This window comes from Nymphalis io, chromosome 8 (genome assembly GCF_905147045.1).
Source record: "Nymphalis io chromosome 8, ilAglIoxx1.1, whole genome shotgun sequence".
NCBI lineage: Eukaryota > Metazoa > Arthropoda > Insecta > Lepidoptera > Nymphalidae > Nymphalis > Nymphalis io.
The window spans coordinates 13,772,847-13,798,017 of NC_065895.1; the positions used below are offsets into that span (position 1 = coordinate 13,772,847).

The 25,171-nt window shown below is 44.4% G+C and overlaps 2 protein-coding genes across 2 annotated transcripts in view; one reads left to right on the forward strand and one right to left on the reverse strand.

Annotated features, from left to right (window-relative positions):
• Nucleotides 1-2,503: 2,503 nt before the first annotated feature.
• On the reverse strand, nucleotides 2,504-7,345 carry LOC126769904 (transmembrane protein 65). Its single transcript, XM_050488875.1, has 6 exons — nucleotides 6,930-7,345; nucleotides 6,717-6,842; nucleotides 6,213-6,254; nucleotides 6,050-6,117; nucleotides 5,590-5,793; nucleotides 2,504-5,513 (listed from the first exon to the last, which is right to left on the reverse strand). The coding sequence occupies exons 1-6, from the start codon at nucleotides 7,261-7,263 to the stop codon at nucleotides 5,424-5,426; spliced, it is 864 nt and encodes a 287-aa protein (XP_050344832.1). The 5' UTR covers nucleotides 7,264-7,345; the 3' UTR covers nucleotides 2,504-5,423.
• A 285-nt stretch (nucleotides 7,346-7,630) lies between these two features.
• LOC126770406 (intermembrane lipid transfer protein Vps13D) overlaps nucleotides 7,631-25,171 on the forward strand; it is a 33,725-nt gene continuing 16,184 nt past the window's right edge. The window contains exons 1-42 of the mRNA XM_050489804.1: nucleotides 7,631-7,952; nucleotides 8,056-8,246; nucleotides 9,940-10,119; nucleotides 10,199-10,447; nucleotides 10,619-10,786; nucleotides 10,943-11,096; nucleotides 11,266-11,447; nucleotides 11,565-11,911; nucleotides 11,995-12,297; nucleotides 12,370-12,544; nucleotides 12,649-12,838; nucleotides 13,221-13,341; nucleotides 13,446-13,569; nucleotides 13,878-14,041; nucleotides 14,201-14,342; nucleotides 14,414-14,592; nucleotides 14,671-14,813; nucleotides 14,892-15,194; nucleotides 15,848-15,960; nucleotides 16,057-16,213; nucleotides 16,295-16,537; nucleotides 16,607-16,811; nucleotides 16,906-17,034; nucleotides 17,123-17,285; nucleotides 17,354-17,506; nucleotides 17,573-17,805; nucleotides 18,064-18,079; nucleotides 18,388-18,589; nucleotides 18,659-18,795; nucleotides 18,884-19,120; nucleotides 19,242-19,421; nucleotides 19,567-19,708; nucleotides 19,781-20,072; nucleotides 20,144-20,306; nucleotides 20,684-20,885; nucleotides 20,970-21,146; nucleotides 21,248-21,564; nucleotides 21,823-21,947; nucleotides 22,400-22,537; nucleotides 23,185-23,326; nucleotides 23,501-23,671; nucleotides 23,745-23,847. Of these exons, the coding sequence (XP_050345761.1) occupies nucleotides 7,856-7,952; nucleotides 8,056-8,246; nucleotides 9,940-10,119; nucleotides 10,199-10,447; nucleotides 10,619-10,786; nucleotides 10,943-11,096; nucleotides 11,266-11,447; nucleotides 11,565-11,911; nucleotides 11,995-12,297; nucleotides 12,370-12,544; nucleotides 12,649-12,838; nucleotides 13,221-13,341; nucleotides 13,446-13,569; nucleotides 13,878-14,041; nucleotides 14,201-14,342; nucleotides 14,414-14,592; nucleotides 14,671-14,813; nucleotides 14,892-15,194; nucleotides 15,848-15,960; nucleotides 16,057-16,213; nucleotides 16,295-16,537; nucleotides 16,607-16,811; nucleotides 16,906-17,034; nucleotides 17,123-17,285; nucleotides 17,354-17,506; nucleotides 17,573-17,805; nucleotides 18,064-18,079; nucleotides 18,388-18,589; nucleotides 18,659-18,795; nucleotides 18,884-19,120; nucleotides 19,242-19,421; nucleotides 19,567-19,708; nucleotides 19,781-20,072; nucleotides 20,144-20,306; nucleotides 20,684-20,885; nucleotides 20,970-21,146; nucleotides 21,248-21,564; nucleotides 21,823-21,947; nucleotides 22,400-22,537; nucleotides 23,185-23,326; nucleotides 23,501-23,671; nucleotides 23,745-23,847 (7,552 nt within the window). The 5' untranslated portion in view covers nucleotides 7,631-7,855. The remainder of the gene's footprint in view (nucleotides 7,953-8,055; nucleotides 8,247-9,939; nucleotides 10,120-10,198; nucleotides 10,448-10,618; nucleotides 10,787-10,942; nucleotides 11,097-11,265; nucleotides 11,448-11,564; nucleotides 11,912-11,994; nucleotides 12,298-12,369; nucleotides 12,545-12,648; nucleotides 12,839-13,220; nucleotides 13,342-13,445; nucleotides 13,570-13,877; nucleotides 14,042-14,200; nucleotides 14,343-14,413; nucleotides 14,593-14,670; nucleotides 14,814-14,891; nucleotides 15,195-15,847; nucleotides 15,961-16,056; nucleotides 16,214-16,294; nucleotides 16,538-16,606; nucleotides 16,812-16,905; nucleotides 17,035-17,122; nucleotides 17,286-17,353; nucleotides 17,507-17,572; nucleotides 17,806-18,063; nucleotides 18,080-18,387; nucleotides 18,590-18,658; nucleotides 18,796-18,883; nucleotides 19,121-19,241; nucleotides 19,422-19,566; nucleotides 19,709-19,780; nucleotides 20,073-20,143; nucleotides 20,307-20,683; nucleotides 20,886-20,969; nucleotides 21,147-21,247; nucleotides 21,565-21,822; nucleotides 21,948-22,399; nucleotides 22,538-23,184; nucleotides 23,327-23,500; nucleotides 23,672-23,744; nucleotides 23,848-25,171) is intronic.

Consider the following 25,171-nt stretch of genomic DNA (forward strand, 5'->3'; position numbering starts at 1 on the left):
CACTGAAAACATTACTGTGATTAATTATGAAATGCATCTTAAGTTCAGGTGACGATGTCCGACTCGACGCGGTCAGAATTTATTTCTACGCAAGTGCAGCTCCTCTCGTGTTTAATATTGTTGTACATTTCGCTTACAGCGTAAATACCATTTTTTTGACTTAGTTACAATATGTAATAAAGGTATTTTGTACAAATAGAAACTTTGATATTTCGTTAAATCGATTTAAAGGTTAGCTAGTGGCTTTGCTGATATGCGTTGTACAGCAGAATAGTAACACTGGTTTATCTCCTTCTGTCATCAGTGAGCTGACATTCGGAAGTGGCTGAGCATTGTGTGGCTATACAATGGTTTATTAGTAAGGTAGATGTTACGTCAACGTTTATGTAGTAGATAGTTTGCCTCTTATAAGGCGATGAAATAGCAATGTTAAAATGTTTGTGAGCTAACTTGTAATAGATAAAACCATCTGATGCCGAAGTCTCTTAACATCCAATGATGATGATTGCCTTGTAATTATATTTCTCTCATAACATTTTACTCGGTGATCACATTTGGCTCTAATACCTCAGTCATTTAATATAAATTTGTGGCAGAGAACGTGACGTCGTTGTAGTTGGTACAAGTCAATATTAAAGGGCATAATATAAAGTTTTTTTAAAAAATGAAAATTTGAAAGTGCTGTAAGAACAATTGTATAAATGTTATATAAAGTATTAGTAATATATTTATTATTAATATATATAAGTTTCTAGTTGTAGGAGACCGCTTACATTTTGAATGCTCGTTTGAAGTCAGCTGCATTGGCGTAGCTAGGGCTCAGTTCCGGTGAGGGGACCCGGGGCCTCGGGTGATAAGCAATTGGTTTTGTTCACAATTTTGATTAATTTAAAATATTTATATATTCTTATGCAAACATTTAGTTACTATATATGATAATTTATATATGAAAATTTGATTGATATTTTCATTTTCTAATTGATCGATAATTTTGATTTAGTATAATTAATAGGGAAGAGAACTCCAGGGCCCAGGCTACGCCCCGCATTCGCAGAGCGGTTAAATTACATTCGGTATGGAGTAACGACGAAGTACACATTAGTAACGTTAAGGATCTCACGTTAGTTTAAACCGAGGACGGAATATGTAACCCTTACTGAAAGTCGTAAATGACTTTTAATAAATAATATACATAAGATGTAATAAAACATCTTAAAGTTATTAGGAAAATTACATTATTTTTTAATTACAAGAATATCTTTACTATTCGATGTGCGGAAGTGCTGCGACAGTGTCGGTTTCAGTATTAAGAATAGATATCGTGAAATTTTGGCTGTGAAATATAATTGAATACAAAATTCGTAATATTATGTTAATATATAATAATTGATTTGTAAATTAGGACGTACGGAACCCTCAGATATATTCTACACGACTCGTGCTCGTCTAATTTCACTCCACAGATTCGGTTATTTTTTCCAATAAACCATAGACTAATATTATTTTATTACTTAATTTTTTAAACGATTTGTAAAAGTTTTATATCAAAGTAATATTGTCATTAAATTCAATTCGAAATGTCATAAACGTATAATTAGATTAATGTGCGCGCGATTTATCAAAAATATGTAACTATTAATTCTGTGAATAAATTATTATGACAATCAAATGTTTGTGTTTTTCTCCTTTTGTTTTGTATATTTAATTTAACGAGTTCAACGTGTTCGTTGGTTGTATGATCTGAAACTTTATAATTATGATAATTTTTTTCGCCGTAATTCGCGAATGTTTCTTTACCTAAAGTTTTTTGTATGTATCTATGTTTTGTAAATTTAATTCTCAGTGGTATCGTTTCCTATTGTAAATAAGAGAAGCAAGTTTAAGCTGGTCCGAAATAAGACACAGTTGTATAATATATAATGTTGTTATATATAATGTAATTTTAATATACAATATAATGTCGTTTATTCTCGGATATAATCTAAATACCAAAATAATTAATTTCTTAGTTCCTCCGTTCTTTTAAACACCGCTACCATGACAGTTGTTTCTCTTCCATAATGACAGTTAATGACCAGATGTAATTTTATTACAAGTCATATCCAACCGATCGATATAGGCAATCAATAAAGTGCTAACACAAGATATATTTACTGGTGGTAGAGCTTTGTGCAAGCTCGTCTGGGTAGGTACCACCCACTCATCAGATATTCTACCGCAAAACAGCAGTACTTGGTATTGTTGTGTTCCGGTTTGAAGGGTGAGTGAGCCAGCATAATTACAGGCACAAGGGACATAACATCTTAGTTCCCAAGGTTGGTGGCGCATTGGTGATGTTAACGATGGTTAACATTTCTTACAAGGCCAATGTCTAAGGGCATTTGGTGACCACTTACCATCAGGTGGCCCATATGCTCGACCGCCTTCCTTATACATAAAAAAAAAAAAAAAATTTGAATGAAAGGTCTGTATAGTTTTGTAATCTTTTATTACTTGTCGGAGCATTAAAAACTTACGAGTATAAATTAACAAAATGACTCAAAATAAACATTATTTCTATTCAGCAATAAATTTTAAATTCTCAAACGGTTCATTTGCAGCAGTACTTGTTTTGTATCTTTTACTTCTATTAGAGTTAATTATCCATTGACATATACCGAGATGGAGATGGCAAGCACCACTAAGCTTTCATCTCGAACACAGTAAAGGAAAATATCATAAGGTATTCTACATGTATCGGGTGTTATTGTGCCACAGATGTATCCAACAGCCCGTGTTGCACGTCCAAGCCTCCACGAGATAAGAGGCCTCAGTGCACTAGTGACACATTTGAAGGCAATTACTGTCACTTAATAAGTTGAATTGAAAAGCGAACTAATATAAAATTAGTATAGTCATAACTGTTACGTTAAAATTAGATACATATTTACGTTACTGCGCAGATAATATTTTATACTTGAATTTCGTCTCGTGTATATACATACACGAACTCATTGTTAATTAATATTGCGTTGTCCAAAATTATGGCTACCCCACCACAGATATATAATATTAAGATGGATACCGCAAGTCCAACAAATCGTATAATATTTAATACACAACACTATTTGCTACATTTGACCCAGGATGGATAAAATACTCTGTACCACGAAATGTAAGCCAGCACGCGACATACTACGACTTTACATTGCGTATTAACAAAACAACGTTTATAGCGTCGAGTCAAAGCAGCAATAGACAATGAAATAAACGTGCTACAAAAAAACTGCTTCCTACCAAAACATATCTATTCGATTGACAACGTACTCTATAATCTAAGAGTTTCAATTGTGTATAAAACACGTGATACGTTGCCGGGTCGCCGCGCCGGTCGAAAGCAGGCTGGCGTACAAAATATACATTGGAAAACATGTAAAGTTAAACTCGCGTTATCTATCTCTATATATGTAACGGAAACAAGTACTTAATTGCAAACGTTTAGCACAATTAAGTGACATGCTATAGTTAAATCATAAAATGGGCAAGTATAGTGTTTACAGGCGTACATATATACCGTTTAAAAAAAAAATTAAAATATAATATGATATTTTCACTGTGTACACAGATTAAAAAAAATTATATAGTTTAATTGTAAAACGTTTGTCAATACGATAAAATAAAAGCGAGTTACCAAAGCTTATAGCGTCAATTTGATTCAATGAATTAATGTATATAGTTCCAGTTTTTCACTTTATCATTATATCGTCATATTAATAAAAGCAACACTGATAAGTTGCATAATTTTACTAAATTATAATAATAATTGCAATAGCCTAAAAACATTAATGCAAATAGAAGGCAGTCGAGGAAAATCAGGTCAAAACGTTTTCTCATACTCGATTACGACTTAACGTACAAGAATTCGTTTAAACCTTTTGTATGTGTGCTTGTACTACGTACACCCTAAATCGATAATGACAAATTTAATGTCTCATTGCCGGTATGTGGTGAGTTACACTCGCGTGTGTAAATATATACACGTCCCCAACATCGTACTATGGACGGTATTCGCAATATTGTACGGAAGGACTTTTCATAATAATTGTTTTCGGTAATGTAAGATACACAATCGTTCAAATATAACAGTTTGCATCTTAGTTATGCACAATAAATACATATGACAGTGGCTTGTACATTCGATTGTCAAGAGACTCAATATTACACTAATTATGTTGTATAGCTGTATAGGTTGAATATCAAAATAAATGGCTTTGAAAAGTTACATTTATATTATTTATGAATAATATTTTTACATTTTGTGCTCGATAATGTGATCAGTATTAAATATGTGCATTTGAATTAGTCTTTATTCACAACATTAATATATTTGACATAATCTTTTCAGTAATTAATACGTATTTACACTATACAAGCGATTAAAGTCATTACAATTACTTACTCTAAATACAAGGACTGCTCGACTAATCCGCTACTTTAGTAACTTTAAGTTGCTTCTCGAGCCACTCGTTAAATCTTCCCAACTAGGCGTTGCACCGACGAGAACGTACATATTCACATAAGGTTTAAAACCATGACAGGTCCGAGTCCAGTCCGTGGAGTAGTTTTTGTAACATAATAAATAGAAGTGTGTTCCTATATAATAGTATCAAAAAGATTTTCCGTTTGTTGCTCGCGTATATAAATCTATTCCATATTTCATTTCATCAAAGCGTTTCATGCCGTACTGATCTCTGATACTGATGTCAGTACGCTAGTATTTATAAGACATTTCAAAGGAGAATGACCAAAAGTGGTCACAATATCCACCACTAACGAGACCTTTGTTGACTTGTAGCCCACTATACAGATTGTAACTTTTAGTATGAATCAAAAAAAAAAATAAGCTGACAGTAAAAAGTTATGACTATATAAAAATAATAAAAAGTTTAGCTTACTTTTGCTTCACTATTTATTTAAATTCATTTTAATTGTGCGCAGGTAGCTACTCTTTATGCGGCGTTAATGATGATTCATCGATAACCCCGCGCAAATTAAAGATAATACTATTTTTACCCCTTTCGTAGTTAGCAAATAATGCGCTAGTGCCCTAGGTATCTGGTACTACGTGACACGCGTTGTGTTTTCTTTCTTCAGGACCTTTGATCAAAATCTATTTCAACGAAAACCTAACACGGGACACCGCGCGGCATGACATAACATGCGTAGTTTAGTTCAAAATGTGCGATGGACAGAATATAATTCTGTCGCTAATAACGATATTTTTTCGCTTAAAAAGGTACAAAAACATGACTTTTTATTCAATAATTTCTTACTGTGTGCATATTTTTTGTTGCGGTCTGGTTGTAATAGTTCAGTGCGTCTGGGGGGGGACATTTTTACCGAGGGCCATATATTTTTGGTCATTCTCCCTTATCCTCGTATGATTATTTTGACTCAGGTTTCTTCTCGTCATCCTTGAAGAGCAACGGTATCATCCCCAGAAAGCAGCCGAGCGTGATGCCTAGTACCCGACCCTGAAAGCAAACGTCAAGTTACAAACGAACGGCAGCACGAAGGTACAACGGCAGTGCGAAAGGCGCGGCGGGCGACCATGTTGGCGAAGCGGCGGCTGACGGGCATGTCGAGCTGCACGGGCGCCAGCGCGGGCGCGCCGAGGCCCAGCAGCGCGGCGGCGCGCTCCACGTAGTACGACGAGCCGATGCCGATCACGTCGCTGAACGTGTTGCCCAGCGCCGCCGCCGCCATCGTCGACAGCGTGATGTACGCGCTCATGCTGCTCTCGATGCTGTCGCCCTGCCGGGGGTTTTATATTATATTCATAGTGTTACATTTATCTTGAAAATATATATTTTTATGTACTGTATCTGCACAGATGTGTTGTCTGTGCCTTTGGTGTGTCTTATGTTTAATTTGTTTCAATGGTTTTTTTTTAATTTGGCTCTAAAAAATATTAAAAATACTAAGCTATAATATTCAGACGTAATAATGTTTATTTCCCAAAATCATTGCAATAACGAAAATAATACATTGCTAATAATGTTAAACTCACGGCAATTATCATGATGAAATTGTCCAGGAATCCAAAACCAATGAACGGTATAGAATTTGCAAGTGACACTACAAAAACAGACAAGGTTAATTATTTTACTTATATTAAAATAGTAAAAATGAAAACAAATATATATATAACTACATAAAAAATTAACACTTACAATGAAGTAATTCCCTTGTCGTAGGTTTCGGCACTTTTGCAGCTAGAAACAAATATCCCTCATAAAATAGAATTGTCTAACAAATCTCAAACAGTGGATTTTGCTTATAACGATGTTGAAGAGATCACTACAATTTTATCACCATGTCCGGATGTTGTAACAGGCTACAAAGTAGCCAGTAACTTTATTTAATTTTATAAAATAATAAAGTGTATTCCAACAAAAAATAAGAAATCTTTTTGCTTATAATTTTGCTAAATAATTAGTAGTTGTCAAATGACAACTTCCCTACAACCAAAACAGTTAATTATAAATTAAATAAACTGTTTTTAAATGTTAAAATAACTTTAGTACTTAAGTAAGTAAAGACAGCTTTATCTTAAAATGAGGTTAAAACAAAGATAATTTCAATTTGAACAGGTAAAGATAATGTAAACCAGATTGCACCAGTTTAAATTGTATAATAAAAATACTTCAATAACACATTATATTTATATAAATTACCATATTTTTTCTTTAACCAGTCTTCAGGAACCGGACAATAGGATCCAGTGGGATCGACATCGCCTAACGTCGGTACCTTGCTAGGCCTCCCAAGTTTAGTCCTCCACCGCTGTCCAGCCAATTTGTCTAAAGCAATGAATGGATAATTGTGATATTATTTTATCAAAGGAAAGAACAGTTTTTACGCTTCGATCTATTAAAACAATAAAAGACCTTCGAACTCTTCTTTGATTACATTAGATTCGTACTCCTGTAACGCATTAAATAACATTTTTCTCTCTTCATTATTTAATCGCAAGATGAGTTCTGTTGCGTGACCTTTTGTCAAAGGCCCCGATAACTGGGTTGGTTCCTCAAAGTCCTTTGATGTAGGTCCTAAGCCTAAGCGCCGAATGTTTATAATAAGAGGAGTCAATTTTCTATAGTTTGTACATCCCATTGTCGCACTATGTCTAACGTGTAATTTGATAGGTTTTTTATGACAGCAAACTTTAATATTATTTATTGAAAACCTACAAAATCCATTTATTAATTGCACTGAGTTCATTTTTACAAACGTCTATGACTCAAAATGAGTAAACAAACCAAAAAAATCTTTTTCACGTAAATTATAATTCATTTGTGCCTTCGTTTCGTTTTACAGAAAGAATTGTCAAATGACATTTATCAATTAAAACAAGGTATATCTATCACATTGCGTGCTCATTCAATTAGTTGTTATGAACAAAACATTTTTTGGTAAAAAAATGCTTTCTTTTTTGAATATATTTATATCAAATATAAAAAAATAATGTACATCATATATATTTTTTAATAGTACTTAATATAGGTATTTGGGTTGATCGAGACATAGTCGACTTTGGATCAAATTGTCAAAGATTATGTCATAATATAGGTATGAATTATGACTTAAGTCAAAATTTGGGAAAAATATATCAAAAACAGATGTAAAGAAAAATCTTTATAGCTGTTAAGTGACGATGTGCTTCATCTACGACAGTAATAATAGATATTCTAATTTATTAAAGACTAAAAATTGTGTTTCATATATGTTTTGCCAATAATTCTCCCCGTATCCCAATTATTATTCGTGAAAGTGCGCGCTATTGTTAAAAAAGAAGTAAAGTTGACCATGCACGATGTTGGAAGGTCTTGTAGCTTGGGTATTGAACAACTATCTCGGAAAGTATGTGGAAAACTTGAACACCGATCAGCTGAGCGTCGCTCTGCTGTCTGGTAAGCAACCAAAATAGGTCAAATTACATAAATTTTGGCGCTCATTTTTCAAACAATAGGGAATTATATAAATAATTTAATTGTGAAACATTTGAACCTACAGGCAAAGTAGAATTAGAAAACCTTCCCCTAAAGAAAGATGCCTTGAGATACCTGGGTCTTCCAATCGAGATAAAAGCTGGCTTTATAGGCAAAGTTCAGCTGCATGTCCCGGTGCGTCAAATACGGTCTGCACCATGGGTTATTGCCATCGAAAAGTTATATCTAGTGGCAACTCCTGTTAACTTAGATGAGGTAAGATTAAAAACTTTAAATATTATAATGTTTGTTATGTTTATTAGGATTTAAAAAATTTAAACAAACAATATTAAAGCAACATTGATTTTAAATGTATAGTTTTGTATTTGAAATATTTGTTGTTTTAATTTTATACTATGACAAATCGTAATAACATTTTATTACACATAAAAGTATTATATTATGTCTGATATTTAAAAAGTTTTAACCTTTTATTTCTATTGGAAAAAACTCTAAGATATTTTGTGAAGTTCTTAGAGAACAATACAATACATATGTCCTTTTATTATTACATAGTATATTATTACATAGTCATTATTACATAGTAAACTAATAAAAAACAGAAACTACATACAATACTTAAACATAAGTAGCATATTTCTTACCTGCCCTACTTTCTTTTTGTTATCAACAAGCTAACTAAAAAAATGCTTATACATTAATAAATTAAGTCTTTAAAGTCAGCAACATTATACATTTTACTAAATAAATTATTTCCTTTTTTGAAGTTTTATTTATTCTTTGAAAGATAAGTATTTGGGAGAAGTACTTGCATGGTCAGGTGTTGTAAAAACAGGAAGAATTTTTTTATTAAAAAATAAAAAAAACCAAATTTTTACAATATATACCTCAAATTATTCCTCAAATGATTTTGTTGATACTAATAGGCAGTTAAAAATTGTCGCTTAATATCACTATATTTTGTTTAACTAGATTACCCTTATACTTAATCATATCACAATGTTGTACAAATATAATACAATTGTACTTCACCTTGAATTTGAACTTAGCCGTCAGATAAGAATGACAAAATATTTACGAAATTTTTGATAAGAAAATATTGTACTTGTGTAAGCTTCTTTTCTTAGATTTATTACTTACATTTAGTAATATAAACATGACGTTGTTAATCTAGTCCAAATAATTTATTATTAAAATCCTTTTTTGCTTACGTACATAATATTAAATGTCTGTTTTGAGATTGCTGAAATGTACTTGGTGGCTTTGCGTTAGCCCGTCTGGGTAGGTACTACCCACTTTTCAGATATTCTATTGTTAACCAGCACTATTTAACCAAGCACAATGGACATAACATCTTATTTCCCAAGGCTGGTGGCGCGTGTGTGTGTGCGTTGCAATGTATTAATAATGGTTTTTGTAAACATTATTTTATAATTAAATATTGACTCGCGAGTCGAGCATCACTCTACATATTGATGTTACTGTGTCAGAAACATCCGCACACTTATACAACTATAAAATCTCTAATCGGATGCGCACGCGATTGCATAGAATACGTATATAGGGATTTATTTTATTTTTTTATATAGACATTGAGAATTTATAATTACTTCTTGCCTTATGTATAGTTTAACACTGTAAGTACAAATATACAGAATTGTAACATGAATTATTTGACTTAATTATATGGCACTTGACTAACTCAATTTTCGACAGTAAAAACGAATTTTATGACGGAAATATACTCTAATGTTTTCAGAAAATAAAAAACAACAGCAACGTGAATGTGTATTATTTTCGAAGTTGAGATGTATATTAGTATACAAAAGATATTTTGAATGAATGACTAATTTGTTAAATAATACTTACACTAATTATTGTTTAATTTGTATGTAATAATGGCTCTATTGTATAAAATTAAATGACAGCTGTGAACTTGCACTTCCAGTGGGACAGCGCAGTCGAGGCGACAATCGCTCACGAGCGCAAGATGGCGCTGCTGGACGCATTGGAGGCGCAGTGGCGCGCCGAGCACGAGGCCAACGACGCCGGATACTACGCCACCTCCTACTCCTCCTGGCTCAGCTACGGCACCGGCCTGCTCGCCAATATCGTCGAAAATCTTCAGGTTTACTTTTAAACTCTCTCCGTTTAGCTATATAAACTGTGAAACGACTAAAGCAAACTCACTAACATATTTTCCACAGCTGAAGTTAAACGACGTACACATTCGCTACGAGGACGCGCTGACGTGCCCGGGCCGCGCGTTCGCGTGCGGGCTGGCGGTGGAGTCGCTGGCGGCGGAGTCGTGCGACGCGGGCTGGCGCCGCGGGTTCACTCCGCTCGACGACCCCTGCTCTTTCAAGCTGCTTGAGTTGAACAACCTCGCGCTCTACTGGGATCCCATGCCGGTGCCCGCTGGCATGATGGCCGACTGCACGCTGGCCGAACTAACCGTTAGTGGTTGCACAAAGTACATTGTCATTTTAATCATATTGTCCGTTTAGTCGTTTTCTATTTGTGCGAGAATTATTATAGTTTATCTTTTCGAAACTGCATGTCAATGAGTCTTGCCCTGGACATGGGCTACTTATGAAGATGCGAGTCAATGAAGCGGCTTGTCACAGGAGCGTATGCGCGCCACGTGGTCGGGAGCGCATCGCTACATGCTGGCGCCGACCACGGCCAGCGCGCGCGTGCGCCGCGAGCGCTGCGAGCTGCCGCTGCGGGACCGCAACCGCCCGCGCCTCGCCTGCCATCTCACACTCGACTCGGTGCAGATGCGGCTCACGTCGGTGAGTGTCTACGGGAGCGGCAACATCTCGGCGCTTACAGGACAATGAAAACCTAACGAGCGTGGACGTCCGATCGAGTTATTTCGATTTAATCTGTACCTAGTTACAGGTATTCCGAGGCGTGTGATAGTTACGAATCATGTACCGCGGTTGCAGAGGCAGTACAGCGAGCTGGCGGGCTGCGCGCGCGGCCTGGAGCGCGTGGCGCGCCTGCGCGAGCTGCGCGCGCTGCGGCCCGAGCGCGGCGTGCGCGGCCACGCGCGCGACTGGTGGCGCTACGCCGTCAGGGCGCACCTGCCGCACCACACGTGTAAGCGCAGACGCGTATCTCGCTCCACTTTGATTATATCTTCATAGCTGTCGTTTAGTAACCCGACGAATAGCAAACGGAAAGCTCTTACGCTCTTTCCGTTCCGTTTCTTATGTATTTGTCCGGAGACGTTTGTCACTCCGTCGGTGACGCCCGATTTGCGCAGCAGGGCTGGAGGCGCGGCCGACGTGGGCGCAGTGCGCGGGCCGGGCGCGGCTCGTGCGCGAGTACGTGGACACGTGCCTGCAGGTGCTCAGCCAGCCCGCCGCCACGCTGCCGCCGGAGCGCCAGGCCGCCAAGGACGACTTCGAGTGGCGTACGCCGCTGCACGTGCTCAAGGCGCTGCGGGAGGTTACCGCGTCTTATTCATTTCTAACTCTCACTCTCTGTAGCATCGACTCTAAAATTTGTTGAAATATAATCGTTTTCCGACATTATTCCGATTTCGTATATATTTTGGAACGCTAGGTGGCGATACGCAAAGTTCCCGTGTCAACCCCGGTGTCGACTCCGGAGCAGTCGAGCTCGGGTCGCAGTGTCCTGGTGCGCTGGTTCCCGCAGTGGTGGGGTTGGTACGCGGCTCCGCCCCCTAACGAGCCCCGTCCCCCGAGTCCAACCACCCTCAACGCTCCCACTGCTAGTGCGGCCACCGACGCGACGGCCACCTCTCGATTAGAAGATGAAATTCTCGACGTCATCGCCGACTCGCTCGACGACAACACATTACTGAGACGAGACGCTCTTTTCGGACTCTTCGAATTCACCCTGTCAAAGGGGTCGCTGGACCTGTGCACCGACGCCGACGAAAACGCCAGGTTCGTAACCTTCGCTCCGGGACTGTGATACACGTCTAACAAAGTAGGAGCGACACATCTAACGAAGCGAACACCGGCCGCAGCTCGGCGGAGGGCGAGGGCCTGGAGCTGCAGTTCAGCACGGTGTGCGTGCGCGTGGAGTCGCGGCCGCGCGCGGGCGCGCACGCGCTGCACGTGTCGCTGGGCGGCGTGTGCCTGCGCGACCGCGTCACGCCGCGCACGCTGTTCCCCGTGCTGGTGGCGCCGCAGGGCCTCATCCGCGACGGGCTGAGCGCGGCGGGCCGGCGCGACCCGCACTACGCGCCGCAGCCGCCGCCCGCCAGCGACGAGCCGCTCTTCGAGCTGACCTACGAGAAGCGCCCCGCCGGAGTCAACTGCGACTACAAGTCAGTGTCTCCGTCCGTCGGTGGGCTCCGCTCGGGGCGCAGGGCACGTTTGACGCTCGGCTCGCTGTGCAGGCTGCGCGTGCGGTCGAGCTCGCTGGAGGTGGTGTGGTGCGCGGCGGCGGCGCGCTGGGCGCGGCTGTGGGCGGCGGCGGGGGCGGGCGCGGGCGCCATCGCGCACGTGCGCCTGCACACGCGCGCCACGCTGCACCACCACTGGGACCGCCTGCTGCACCACACGCGCCGCCCGGTCGGTTGCCGCTCTTTCCTTTTATCTCTTATTTGACTGGTATGGTATCAGATTCGCCACGATATTCTTTTATTTCATTTCATTTCTTCCGTTTGCGGTCTCAGACCGAGCGTCGCTCGTGGCAAGTCGAGCTGGACATATCGGCGCCGCAGATCCTTTTCGTGGAGGACCTGTGCGATCGCGACGCGTCGGTCCTCGTCGTTGACTTCGGACGCTTGAAGCTGGCCAACGCCAGCTTGCCCGAAGACACTAGTACCAGTACCCTGAAACAACAGTCTCTCGACGACGATGAAGGTGAAACGGAAATATTGTTATGGAAATCATTTATATTTTTTATACCTATGTATTACAATTACACATGTAATTGATAATAATAGACATATATTTATACAGCAACAGTTAAATTAACTACTTCGAGTGAATTTGAGTAGTTAATTTAACTTTTGTAACACATCTCCAAACTTTCGATACCAATTTCACTGTTTTTAAAAAGACAATTTTCTGGCACAGATTAATTGCATCCGATCATTCGTCTGGTGATGCACAAGGTTGTTCGTCAAATGAATGACGAATGAATGAAATGGTTTTTTTAAAGAAATAATTGCAATTGAATGATGTTAACTATATATTTAGTGTATATTACTACTACTCATATTTTCCCTAACTGTACCGCCAGAGATGTTCATGACGCCGTGCTCGACGCCGCCCGGCAGCCTGCTGTCGCCCGCCTCGCCGCCCGCGTCGCCGCCGCCGCCGCCAGCGCTGCACCAACACCTGCGCACCAGCCTCTACGACCGGTGAGCACGACACTCTACCGCCGATTTACTCGACGTTATGTGGTCACCGTCGGTGACCATCAGTCAAAGCACAGTAGCTACCTATATCTGCTCTGCGATGACAGGTACAAAATCGAGCTCAGCGATCTGCAAATCCTGGTGGGTCGAGCGCGCGACAACTGGAAGTACGCGCACACCAAGACAACGTCCGCTCTGCATCTGCTCGATCGCTTCAGCATCTCGCTGCAGGTACCGACCGCAGATTCACCTTTGGCTATAGGCGAACGTGACTGGACTTTCTAAATAAAATGTCTTAGAAACGCTTTTGCCTCCGTCCGTCTACGTGGCTATATTTTCCAACCAAAACTTGAATTATATGACAGACAAACCTTCTAGAGCGTACTCAACTCTTAAAGGCCGGCAATGCCCATCGGCAGGGGTAGTTATTTTCTATCGAGTGAGCCTACATGTTTGACCCCTTCTCACATAAAAAAAAAACGAATAAGCGGAAGTCGTACTCGAGAGTCATACAAGTACACTATGTCCGCGCTGGGCAGGCGGAGCGGCGCGTGGTGGCCACGTCGGAGCCGCAGTACCCGCGCCTGGCGCTGTGCGGCTCGCTGCCGGCGCTCGTGGCGCACCTCAGCGAGCACAAGCTGAGCGCCGTGCGCGCCGTGCTGGCCAGCGCCACGCGCGCGCACCACGCCTGCGAGCCCGACGCGTGAGTACGCGCCACGCTCGTCGCCGATGACATCATTATATTTTGACAATTATTTATATTAAATCATTATGCTTTAACAATACTTCCGAGTTATTTTTCAATTATATGCATTTATTCGGATACGTATGTATATGGAAAATGATCTCATTCGCCTCTCAGGTCGCCAAATCAAGAGGGCATCCAGGAAGAGGAGGAGGAGGACGGCAATGACAACTCCGAGACGGAGTTCTCAGATTTCTCCTTGAATCAAAACGCGACCCTGCTCATGCTACAGTTCGCCATCGATCAGATGTCTCTCGAGGTCAGGGCCCCCTCCGGACCCCGCGCGTATGTGTGTACGCAGGGCTACAGCGCGCGACGCCCGTGCCGCAGGTGCAGTCGCGCGGGCGCAGCATCGCGGAGGTGCAGGTGTGCGGCGTGCGCGCGGCGCTGGGCGTGCGCGCGGCCGACACGTCGCTGGCGCTGTCCGTGCACTCGCTGCTGCTGGTGGACGCGCTGCAGACCTACGGGCCCGACTTCGAGCTGCTCGTGGCCAGCCATCGGCACGTCGGGTACGCTCTCTTATTTATACCCGGCGACCTTTGTTCATTCTATTCATTTGTGTGACTGCGAGTGTGCTGGGTGCGCAGGATGGACACGGCGTCGGGCAGCATCCGCGGCTCGGAGCCGACGTCGCCGACGTCGCCCGCTTCACCCGACGCGCGCTCGCCGCTGCCGCCGCCCACGCCTCTGGCGCTGCACCGCGCGCTGTACTCTCTTCATCACGCCACTAGTAACTACTTACCCTGTTTGAATACAAATTGCTAGAAGTAACTTTCCTGCTAACCATATTCTCACGCGTCTTTATCAGATAATGCTGAGCCGGGGCGTACGAGTCCGAGCCCGAGCTGGCCGACCGGGCAAAGTTGGAATACGAGTTACACCTATGGAACCGCCGGCTCGACGTGGGGAACGAGCTCCTCCGCATGGGGTCCGGGTGGAACGGGCTGGGGCGCCGAAGGTGCCTCCTGGGGGAACACCAACGGCTGGGGAGCTCCGGGTCTAGTCGACTCCGAGGCTTTGATAGCCGTGGAGCTCTGTTTCGTCAAAGGTGAAGGAGACTCCGAAGATTTGAGGATCGCGAACATATTATTCAATAACTTGGACGTTATCGGTGAGTTGTACAAATAATAAGTCACAAGTGAGCGAAAGCAATTCTAACAGAAACAATATGTCCAGTATTGTAGACGTTCCAATGGCAAGAGATAAATCCCACGATAATATGACAATAATAAAACAACTTCGACCTTGAATTGACATTACATTTGAGTTTAATTGGTGAGGAGGAATTTACTGAACGAGTGATGGAATGAATGAATGATACAGTAAGGAATTATATATTTAATTGTTTTTATACGTAATTATATATTAATTTTAATATATATATATAGTAGATTTTAATATATATAATATAATGGATTGTAGGTAAAAAAAAAGTTTCTGAGCCCTCAATGTTTACTTAGAATTTGATACAAAAACATCTGACCCTAGTCAAATGTTTTTGTATCTAACATACCGTATTTTTTTTTAATTCTGCATTTTGAATGTCGGCAAAATTGTCATGGGAACTTTGGAAGTGAAATTAAAGAGGAATAACTTAATTATTAATAGTATTATCAACAACTGTTTGTAGTTAATAATATAGCGGATTTTTGAGCAAATCACTGGGAATATATGAATTTACGTTTTGTTTATCGTCACTCCTCTTGCGACTGGAATAGACTACACGGCACATCCTTCAGATACTAATGAGCTCGCCCTCCTCAGCGAACCAGGAGACCATAGTGGAGCTGATCGGGTTCGCGCACCGCGTGTGCGGCGCGCCCCCCCGCGCGCCGCCCGCGCCGCCCGCCGCGCGCGCGCCGCCCGCGCCGCCCGCGGTACGGCCGCCCGGCCCGCCCGGCCCGCCCGGCCCGCCCGGCCGACGACTCGCAATTCCTTGTAGCAACAAAAATATTTAATCGTGAAACTGATAGAATGTTGTTCGCCAGCGACGCGTGCGCACGGAGATCACGTTTGACTTTCACCGTCTGGGCGTACTCCTGCTGCGTGCGGGCGTGCGGGACGGCGCCGTGGTGGCCAGCAAGATCGCCACCGCCACCGTTGGCGACGCGCGCATCCAGGCCACGCTCGGTCAGTGTGATCCTCGTCGATTTTAGTTCATTGTTTTACGATACCGCCTTTATAATACTGAATGATACGTCGCACGTGCAGTGGACGGTGACCGAATCGAGGTGGGGGGTTCCCTGGGTGGAGTCCAGGTGGTGTCACTGTCGGAGCGAGCGGGCGTACACACGCGTGTGCTGTCCGCTGGCCGAGCACCCGCCGTGCCCGCGCACCATGCGCACCATGTGCACCGACCGCCTCGCCCGCCCTCGCACTCCAACAGCGATGAGAAGGCGTTGCTTTTCTCCATATCCAGGACTATAAGACCCGCGACACCGCAAGATTCAAAAGGTACAGGACTGATTACTCATAAAAACTTTATTTGACGTGACATAATTTTATAAGATATTGCAACAACAGTATGCACAGGGGGTGCGGTCGAGGAGGCGGAGGTGGTGGAGGTGCAGGTGTCGGTGCGTGTGGCCAGCGTGTGGTACACGCACTCGGGCCCGCTGCTGCGCGAGCTGCAGTCTTGCGTGGCGGAGTTCCAGCAGTACCTCGCCAACCTGGCGCGTTCCATCCGCGCCGCTGCTGCCGATATGGCCATTGGCCTCGTGCATCCGAGGTGCGACTTCTAATCGAATTTGAGGATTTCGTTTCGATCCGTCGAGGATAAGCAAAACCACGATTGTATGACTACGTTTAATTACGTTTTACAGAGGCGACACGCTGTATGCTAACCCTCGTCTGTCGCAGTCGGTCGAAGGAGTCTCGCCGAGAAGACGCACTACAAGCGTAGGCTGTTCGCTCGATGAGCCCGATCGTGACTCACGGCAGATCTCCCTTAGGTAACCTTTGAACGGCACGTAATGTGGCAGCGAAAGAGACAATCTGTCTACCGTTTCTTTATTAATTATATTTGAACGTCCTTCGCAGCGTCAGCGTAGAGCTGGAGTCGCCCGTGGTGGTGGTGCCCCGCGCGGCTCGCAGCGCGCAGGTGTTCGTGGCGCACCTCGGCCGCATGAGCCTCGCCAACCGGCCCGGCGCGCCCAGCGACACGATGTACCGCGTGCGCGTGCGCGACATATCGCTGGTCTCCGTGAGTGCCGTCTCGATGTTGGCGCTCTACAACGAAAACATTTAGATAACTATTGACTGTGATTTCAGCTGGACGTGAGCGATAAACTTCGCAAACGAAACATGTCGACGGTGACGGATAACTTAGCCGACATCTACGATGTGTCGTGCGGCCTGCCCGTACTGCACGACACCGCGCTGCAGCTGACCGTGACCTTCTGCGAGCTGGACGACGGCCCGAGGGTATGGGACGGACGCTCTCACGGTGTACCATTTCGGCGGCAAGTAGTCACCGGTGTGTGTCCACAGTGCACGGTGGACGGCAAGGTGGTGGACGGGCTGCACGTGACGGCCAGTCGGGAGCAGTACGAGCAGCTGCTGGAGACGCTGCAGTGGCTCGGCGACTCGGCCGACGCGACGGACGGTGCCTCGCCTGCCGCCCCGCCCCCGCCCCCGCACGAGGTGCCGCTAGTCTGTTTGCTTTATATTTGGCCCATTTTAAAAATCATTTATTGGAACGAAGTTCTTTTACGCGACTTACAGTAGAGTGAAATGACAGTGGCAATGTCGCATAACGATTTAGAGTTATGCCTATCCGTCTCTTTCTCTTTATTATTGTCTCTTTCTATTTACACGGTTGATGTGTAAACAAAAATGAAGTAATGATAAAAGCAAATATTTAAAATATACTCAATATAAGAGAAAAGTATAAATGTATGTATGTTTCTGAAGTTGTATAAAATTCTATAAAATCGTTATATTTCTGGCGGCAATAATGTGTACTACGTTGTAATGGCAAGACCTTTCTCAACAGCTGTATATCCGCCATCCATCAACACGATGGATGACGCTCCAAGCAATAACGGTGATCGATTTTATTTTTATGATCGTTTAAATGATTTTATTTTATAAAGCCCTAAAACACTAAATTTTTGCTATTATTATTATTATATTAGAAAATATTATACTGTTATACTATTATTTTTCAAGCTACTAATATTTAATTCATAGTAGTCTGTTTTGATCGTTTGCAACTTTTAAATACATTTTTGATATTTAATATATTGTTAAAATATTTAATTTACTGTGACAATATTCCAAATAAAATCCGTTAGAATTTATATCATTATTCTAAATCGAATTTAATTATTTTATGCAATAAGGGGCGCTCGTTAGTGCTAAATGATATAACGTGTACGACTCAGACGAGCTCGATGGTGGAGCCGGCCGTGCCCACGCTGCGCCTGGACCCGCAGCTGCGCGCCGCCGTGCTGGCCGTGCCGCCGCCCTCGCCGCCGCCCGCCGCGCCGCACACGCCGCTCGTCGGTGCGTACCGCGCCGCAGGCCCGGGCCGCCGTCCGCGCCCGACTCGCTCTCACGCCCGTGTTCCCACAGTGACGTTCGAGCTGTCCACGTTTACGGTGGAGCTGCGCGCCGACGTGGGCGCCGGCGAGCGCAGCCTCGTGGCGCTCACCTTCAGAGAGTTCTCGCTGCGCCGCGACCGACTGCATCCGCACGAGTCCACGTTGCAGGTGCTCCTCTAAGAACTCTAATTATTGCTCGCTTCGTGTGCTGTCTTTAAAAACTGAAGAACGAATTCTAATTGCTTTCTCCCGGCAGGTGTCTCTCCACTCCATCACGATGGAGGACCTGACGAAGGACCCCGAGTCGAAGCACCGCATGCTGATGGTGTCGCACACGCCGCCCGTGCCGCCCAAGGCCGTGTTCGTGTCCAAGTCGTGCCCCGACTTCGTGACGGCGTTCCCGCACGAGCCGAGCTCGTCGCTGCGCAAGCGCCCGCTGTTCTCGTCGCTGCCCGCGGAGCTCAACGTGGCAGAGCGGCTGGCGGATCGAGAGGTGACGCCTAAGCCTTTTACCGACCATTTTGTTTGTTAATTCAAATTCATAAAATACTTGTATTAGTGCGGTAAATTAAGTATCGAACAGCGTACTCATTATTTTCTTCGTACGATCTCAGTATAAGCGCAGCAAAGAGGAAGAAAAGCAAGAGCGTCACTGTCCTACGCCTCCGAGCTCACCGGAACGCGGCGCGGGTATCCCGGGTGTGTTGGTGGGCCCGGCGCACGATAATCTCGTTTGGGTGTCGGTGCACACTCGACACCCCGCTCACCCGCACTTCCACGACGTCTACAAGAAGGTAAGGCTTATGTGAAACTCGCGCTCTCATTTCAAAAAGATATAATTTTGTTATATTGTTGTTTTGTTAATTCGAAAAGAAATTAAATTATTGTTATTTCGATATAAATAAATGAATTTGGTTTTGTGTATATTTTATTATGCAGGTGGCAAAAGTGACCAAGGTGGAATTTAACTGCCTGAAATTAGTTTTGAGTATCGACAGCTGGGTGGCAGTGCTCGATTTCTTCGGTATCGCGGGCGAGGAGTCGGAGCATCAACCTCCCGCGGCGGAGTCGAATCAATCAAGTGAGCATTCGTTTCGGTGTGTCCAATATTCACCACAGCAAATATCACGGCACCACTACGTCCACTTTCCAGATTCGACCTCGGAAAATGTCAGCGAGACGGTCAGCACGGACGCGGGCGCGACGGAGACCGAGATGAACGTGCGCTCGCTGTCGGTGGTGGTGGTGGGCGCGCGCGGCGACGCGTGCCGCGCGCTGGTGTCGCGCGTGCGCGTGCGCGTGCGGGACGAGGCGCGCGCCGCCGCCCGCGACGTGCGCGCCACGCTGGGCGCGCTGGCGCTGGCCGACCTGGCGCCGCGCGCCGGGCTCTGGCGGGAGCGCCTGCGCATGCGCACCGCGCACGCGCTCGACGTACATTACAGGAGGTACGCAGCGCGCTGTCTCCGAATGTGTGATGAATTAGAATGTTATATATAGTGTGACGTTCTTGGCGTAGGTTGAGTGCCGCGGAGGCGGCCGCTTCGGGGTACGAGACGAGTCTCTCGCTGGAGATGGGCCCCGTGACGTACGTGCACACGCGCCGCTTCGTGCTCGAGCTGCAGGCTTTCGCTCGTGATTTCAGTTTGTTGCGGCGCGTTATCGCGCAGGCTAGACAAAAGGTATATTCTCTTAGTCAATTGATTTAAATGGGTGAATTATTATATTTTAATTTTTAGTTATTTATTAAATCCATGTTATTTTTTTGAGCATGCCGTGTACACACGTTTTGGAGTGGTCTTGCTTAAAATTGTATAAATTCGTAACTTTAATGTATGTCCCGATTATATTTCGTTTGTGTACCTAAGGTCGTGGGAAAATCATTTATAAGAACAACTTACGTCGGGTAATAAACAATACTTTTGTGTTAATTTGTTATTCGTAACTTTAAGTAGTTCACTTCTTACTTTTTTTGTCTGTAAGCAGTGTATTACTATTCGGTGCTAACCGTGTAATTCTCAAGTTGACAAGCGATTAATCGTGTTACGTGTACATTAAGGTGACGAGTTCGTCACGCGATGCCACTCAGCTGCAGCGCATGCACCTGCGCGTGCGCTGCGAGGCGCCCGTCATCGTGTTGCCGGTGTCGGGCCGCAGTCGCTCCGCGCTGGCCGCCGAGCTGCAGCTGCTGCTCATCGACAACCGCTTCCGTCGCGCCGGCGACCCCGACACCGTCAGCAAGCTCGTCGACCCGACCATAGGTGGGCGAGTCCTCACATTCTTGCCGATCGATCGAGTCGCCGTAATTCTCGAACGAGTTGACGATAAGGCCGGCCGGTCCCCAGCGGAGCGCGAGGTGCTGGACGTGCGCTCGGTGCGCGCGGAGGGGCTGTCGCTGTGGTGCGCGCGCGCGGCGGGCGGCGCCGGCGAGCGCTGCGTGCGCCGCCGCGGCGCGCCGCTGCTGCCCGCGCCCACCGCGCTCGCGCTGCAGCTCGAGCGGAACTGCTGCGCCTCGCACAACGGTACGCCCCCGCCACGGCCCCCGCCGGCCCCCGCCGGCCCCCGCCGGCCCCCGCCGGCCCCCGCCGGCCCGCCGCCGTCTCACTATATATATTGTGTGCAGTGCCGGAGCTGACGGTGCAGGGGCGCCTGGCGACGCTGCGGCTGTCGCTGGACGCGGCGCAGTACCGGCTGGTGCGCGGCGTGCTGGCGCACAACCTGGCGGAGCCGTGCGACGAGTTGCTGCCGCAGGCGGCCGCCCCGCCCGCGCCGGCGCCCGTGTGGCGCACGTGGTCGCTGCAGCTGGACCTGCAGGACGTGTGCGTGGAGCTCCGCGGGCCGCGCAACGCTCCGCCTCTCGCCTGCATCAACTTCATCAAGTCGCGACTAGTTCTGGAGGCCTACTCTGACCTCGCGCAGGATATCGACCTAGTATCGCAGGTAAGTCGTCCTACCGATGACCGGCCGCTGACATATTCGAGCACGATGAATGCTGTGTAATAGGAAAAAAAATATTAAATAAATCGAACAGCTCCTTTTTGTAAAATAAAAACAGTTTCAATATCTGTAGCGTTAAACCAAAGTAGAATGTCGTAAGAGATATCGCACAAGTCGGACTGAACTAAGCAGCGTCGACGTCCGTTATCTGACTTCTCCGCGTTAGCTGCGGGCTGAGTGTGCCACGTGCGTGGTCCGCAGGAGATCCTGGTGAGCGACACGCGCTACGCGGCCGAGCCCGCCAACCGGCGCGGCAACGTGTTCAGCCACATCGTGCAGCCCATGCCCGACCACCGCCACAGCGTGCAGGCCGAGGTGCACGCCAGGTAGTACTTGTCGACCGACGCGCCGACGATCATATATTCTTCGGTCGGTTTATCTATATATATATATATATATATATATATATATATATATATATAATGACTTTTCCTGATTGACTCATCAACGCAGAGCTTGAAATTTTGATAGTTAATGCATTTTATGATGAAAATTGAAAAACATGTATTTCAAAGTTTTGTAAATTCCACCTTTTGACGGAGGCTTTAATTCCAAGAATACCATCTGAGTGATGGTATAATATAATCATAAATCCACACCACTTACACCCATACCAAAAATACGCAAGGTCGTGTTTGTTTGATTATTTGTTACTTCAAGCTTTATCACAGCTAAAATATAAAATAACATATTTTGGCCTTTTTGTCCCATTTAACTGGATTTTAGATTATGTCGTGGGCGAAGTCACGCCAGTAATTTTATAATTCCACTCTAACAGGAAACGGCAAGACTCATCGGCGTATACGATACTCATCAACAACATGCGCCTGATGGCGATTCTGGACTGGTGGGAGGCGGCTAATCAGTTCATCATGCAGCCGCCGCCGCCGGCAGCCGATCCCGACCTGCAACATCTGTGAGCGCGTTTTGTCAGATATTTAAAATATATAATCACGTTTTTAATCTCGGCGTAGTTGTTATCGCAACTTCGGAAGTTAAATTAAACTGGGTAGAAATAGTGAAGCGGAGCAATGTTAGATTATAAATAAAGATTAATATATCATTAAAAACTGGTCGTAGTGCTTAATATAGCAGTTATTATTAAATCTCATGGAATTGTATATGGAATAAGAATGTTTATCTAATAAGATTGTTTACCTTCACTCCTTCGAACGGAATCGGGTGTGGCATTATCTTGAAATAGTAGTATTGTGTTGCGCGAGTAGTTTAACATATTTGTTATTTCGAATCTGGAATCTGTAACTAGAAATACCGTAAGGTTTGGCTGCCACCAGTTATTTGTTATTTCGAATCTGGAATCTGTAACTAGAAATACCGTAAGGTTTGGCTGCCACCAGTAATCGTTTTATTATTATTACCATCTTTATACTCGCGTATTAGTTTGCCTTATTGATTATATTCTCATTGCGGCTTGGGTTACTAGCAACTATATAATTGGGATCACCTATACTAGTTTAGACAGTATATACTAAACTGTACATTTTATAACATTTTTTTATTGACATATCTGTATTTTTGTTATTGTTTATATTATCTGCGAAGGGAGGACGCCGCAGACGGTGCGGAGGGAGCCGCGCCGCCCGCCGCAGAGGGCGCCGTCGAGCTCAAGCTGAACATTACCGACTCGCAGCTCGTGCTGGTGGAGGACGCCTCGCTGTGGGACACCAACGCCGTCATACTAAAGGTAATGGCTAATCCCCACATAATATTTTATATTGTCACCAAAAAAATAGATAGTTCTAAAGAGCGACCGTGAAAGAGCACATCACGACGGAAAAAATCAAAGCCAAGCTGAGCTTATATAAATTTCGATCAAATCGCGTAATATTATATGAGTGAGTCGCGTCGCTGATTGCAGAGCACGACCGTGATCACGTACCGGCCGGCGGATGCGGCGCGGCCCGTGCTGTGCGAGCTCAACGAGCTGGAGGTGTACTCGTGCGTGCTGGGCCTGGAGGAGGAGACGGCGCTGTCCATCGTGGAGCCCGCCGCGCTGCACGCCGCGCTGCGCAGCGACGCCGTGCTGCACGTGCGTACACGGGGGGAGGGGGGGGGGCGGACGGCGCACGCGACGGACGCTTACGTTGAGTGTTACATTACAGATCGCCATGGGCACGTTGAACCTGCGCCTCTCCTACCACGACATGCGAATGTTTGCGTCCATGTTGCAATCGCTCCCTGCGCAGGCGAGGGCCGCTCTCTCAGGTAAAATGCTATATAGTATTTTGCCTAATGTTCGTTGTTGTAAGTGTGAAGTAAAAGGACAAGTACTCCGATGTATATGAACTATATTTAATAACGATCTAAATAAGGATTACACGTGCGTTAGAGGCGAATGAGAGGCGATCGGATAGTGACTCTTGAGCGCGTTAGCGTGCAGGGAACATTATACAAACAAATCAAAAATGCTAACGTGCAATAACAAATGAATGTATAGGTAGGCACAGTATGTTGATATGTTGCTGTTTTTTTTTAAACTAGCAGTTGCCCGAGGCTTCGCTCGCACTTAAGTGCGAGTAACGGATAAATGATTGTTTGGAGGTCTGCGATTTTAAAGTAAGAAGCATGTAATGTCATTGTGGTTAGAAAAAAGTATATTAAGGCGTTTATTTTAAGATTAAATTACAGTAAATCCCTGTAGTTACACTTAATATATTTTATTTTCAACTCACTGAAAACTTTGTTTATGATTATTAATCGAAGCGCCTCTTTGTAAATTGGTTGGTGTATTTGGTTGCGTTCCGGTTTCAAGAATGAGTGAGTCAGTGTAACTACAGGCACAAGGGACGTAAATACCCACTAAGGAAGGTTTTCTGGAAATTCCACCCCTCATCGGTTTAAAAAAAGGATTAAAGATTGTATAGAAATCATTTTCAAAGTGGAGGCATGAAATATCATATACAAACTTCCGGTTAGAAATAAATAAATATGTATTTCGACGTTTTTGAAATTCTACCCCCCCAAAAGGGAGAAATAGGGCTTAAAAGTTTGTAACGGGAGTTGTAGAGAGAGTTAAATAGTTTTGTTTAACCTGAATATTTTAGAATAAGTAAATATTTGTACGCTTGCTCATTTACAGTATTAACTATATTTAACGGCGTGGCTAGGTGATTGGGGCATTTGAGCTACAGCTTCGTAGATCGTATATATAGTCACTATAAAATATATTAAGTCAAATCACAGGCATTCACTTTAAGTTCTCTGCTGTTTAATAAAATAATAACCATCAATCTAAAATTAAAAAAAAGCGTTCTAATATACTTCTTTTCTGATCAGAATGACATTTCATGTTTTCAAATCACGTAATTCTTTACAATCGTTTATTTCCTATTATATTCACGCGCGAGCGGCGCGGCGGGCAACAGCAGTAGTTTAATATGTCGACGCAGTCGAAGAGAAAATTGTCGGTCTAGGTTGTTACGTAGCGCATGCGAAAACTATAAAAGTTACACAAACACTTGGTATAAAAGATTTGTCGATCTCCAAAATGTATACAAAACAGTAGCATATACCTTTCCATTAAAGATAA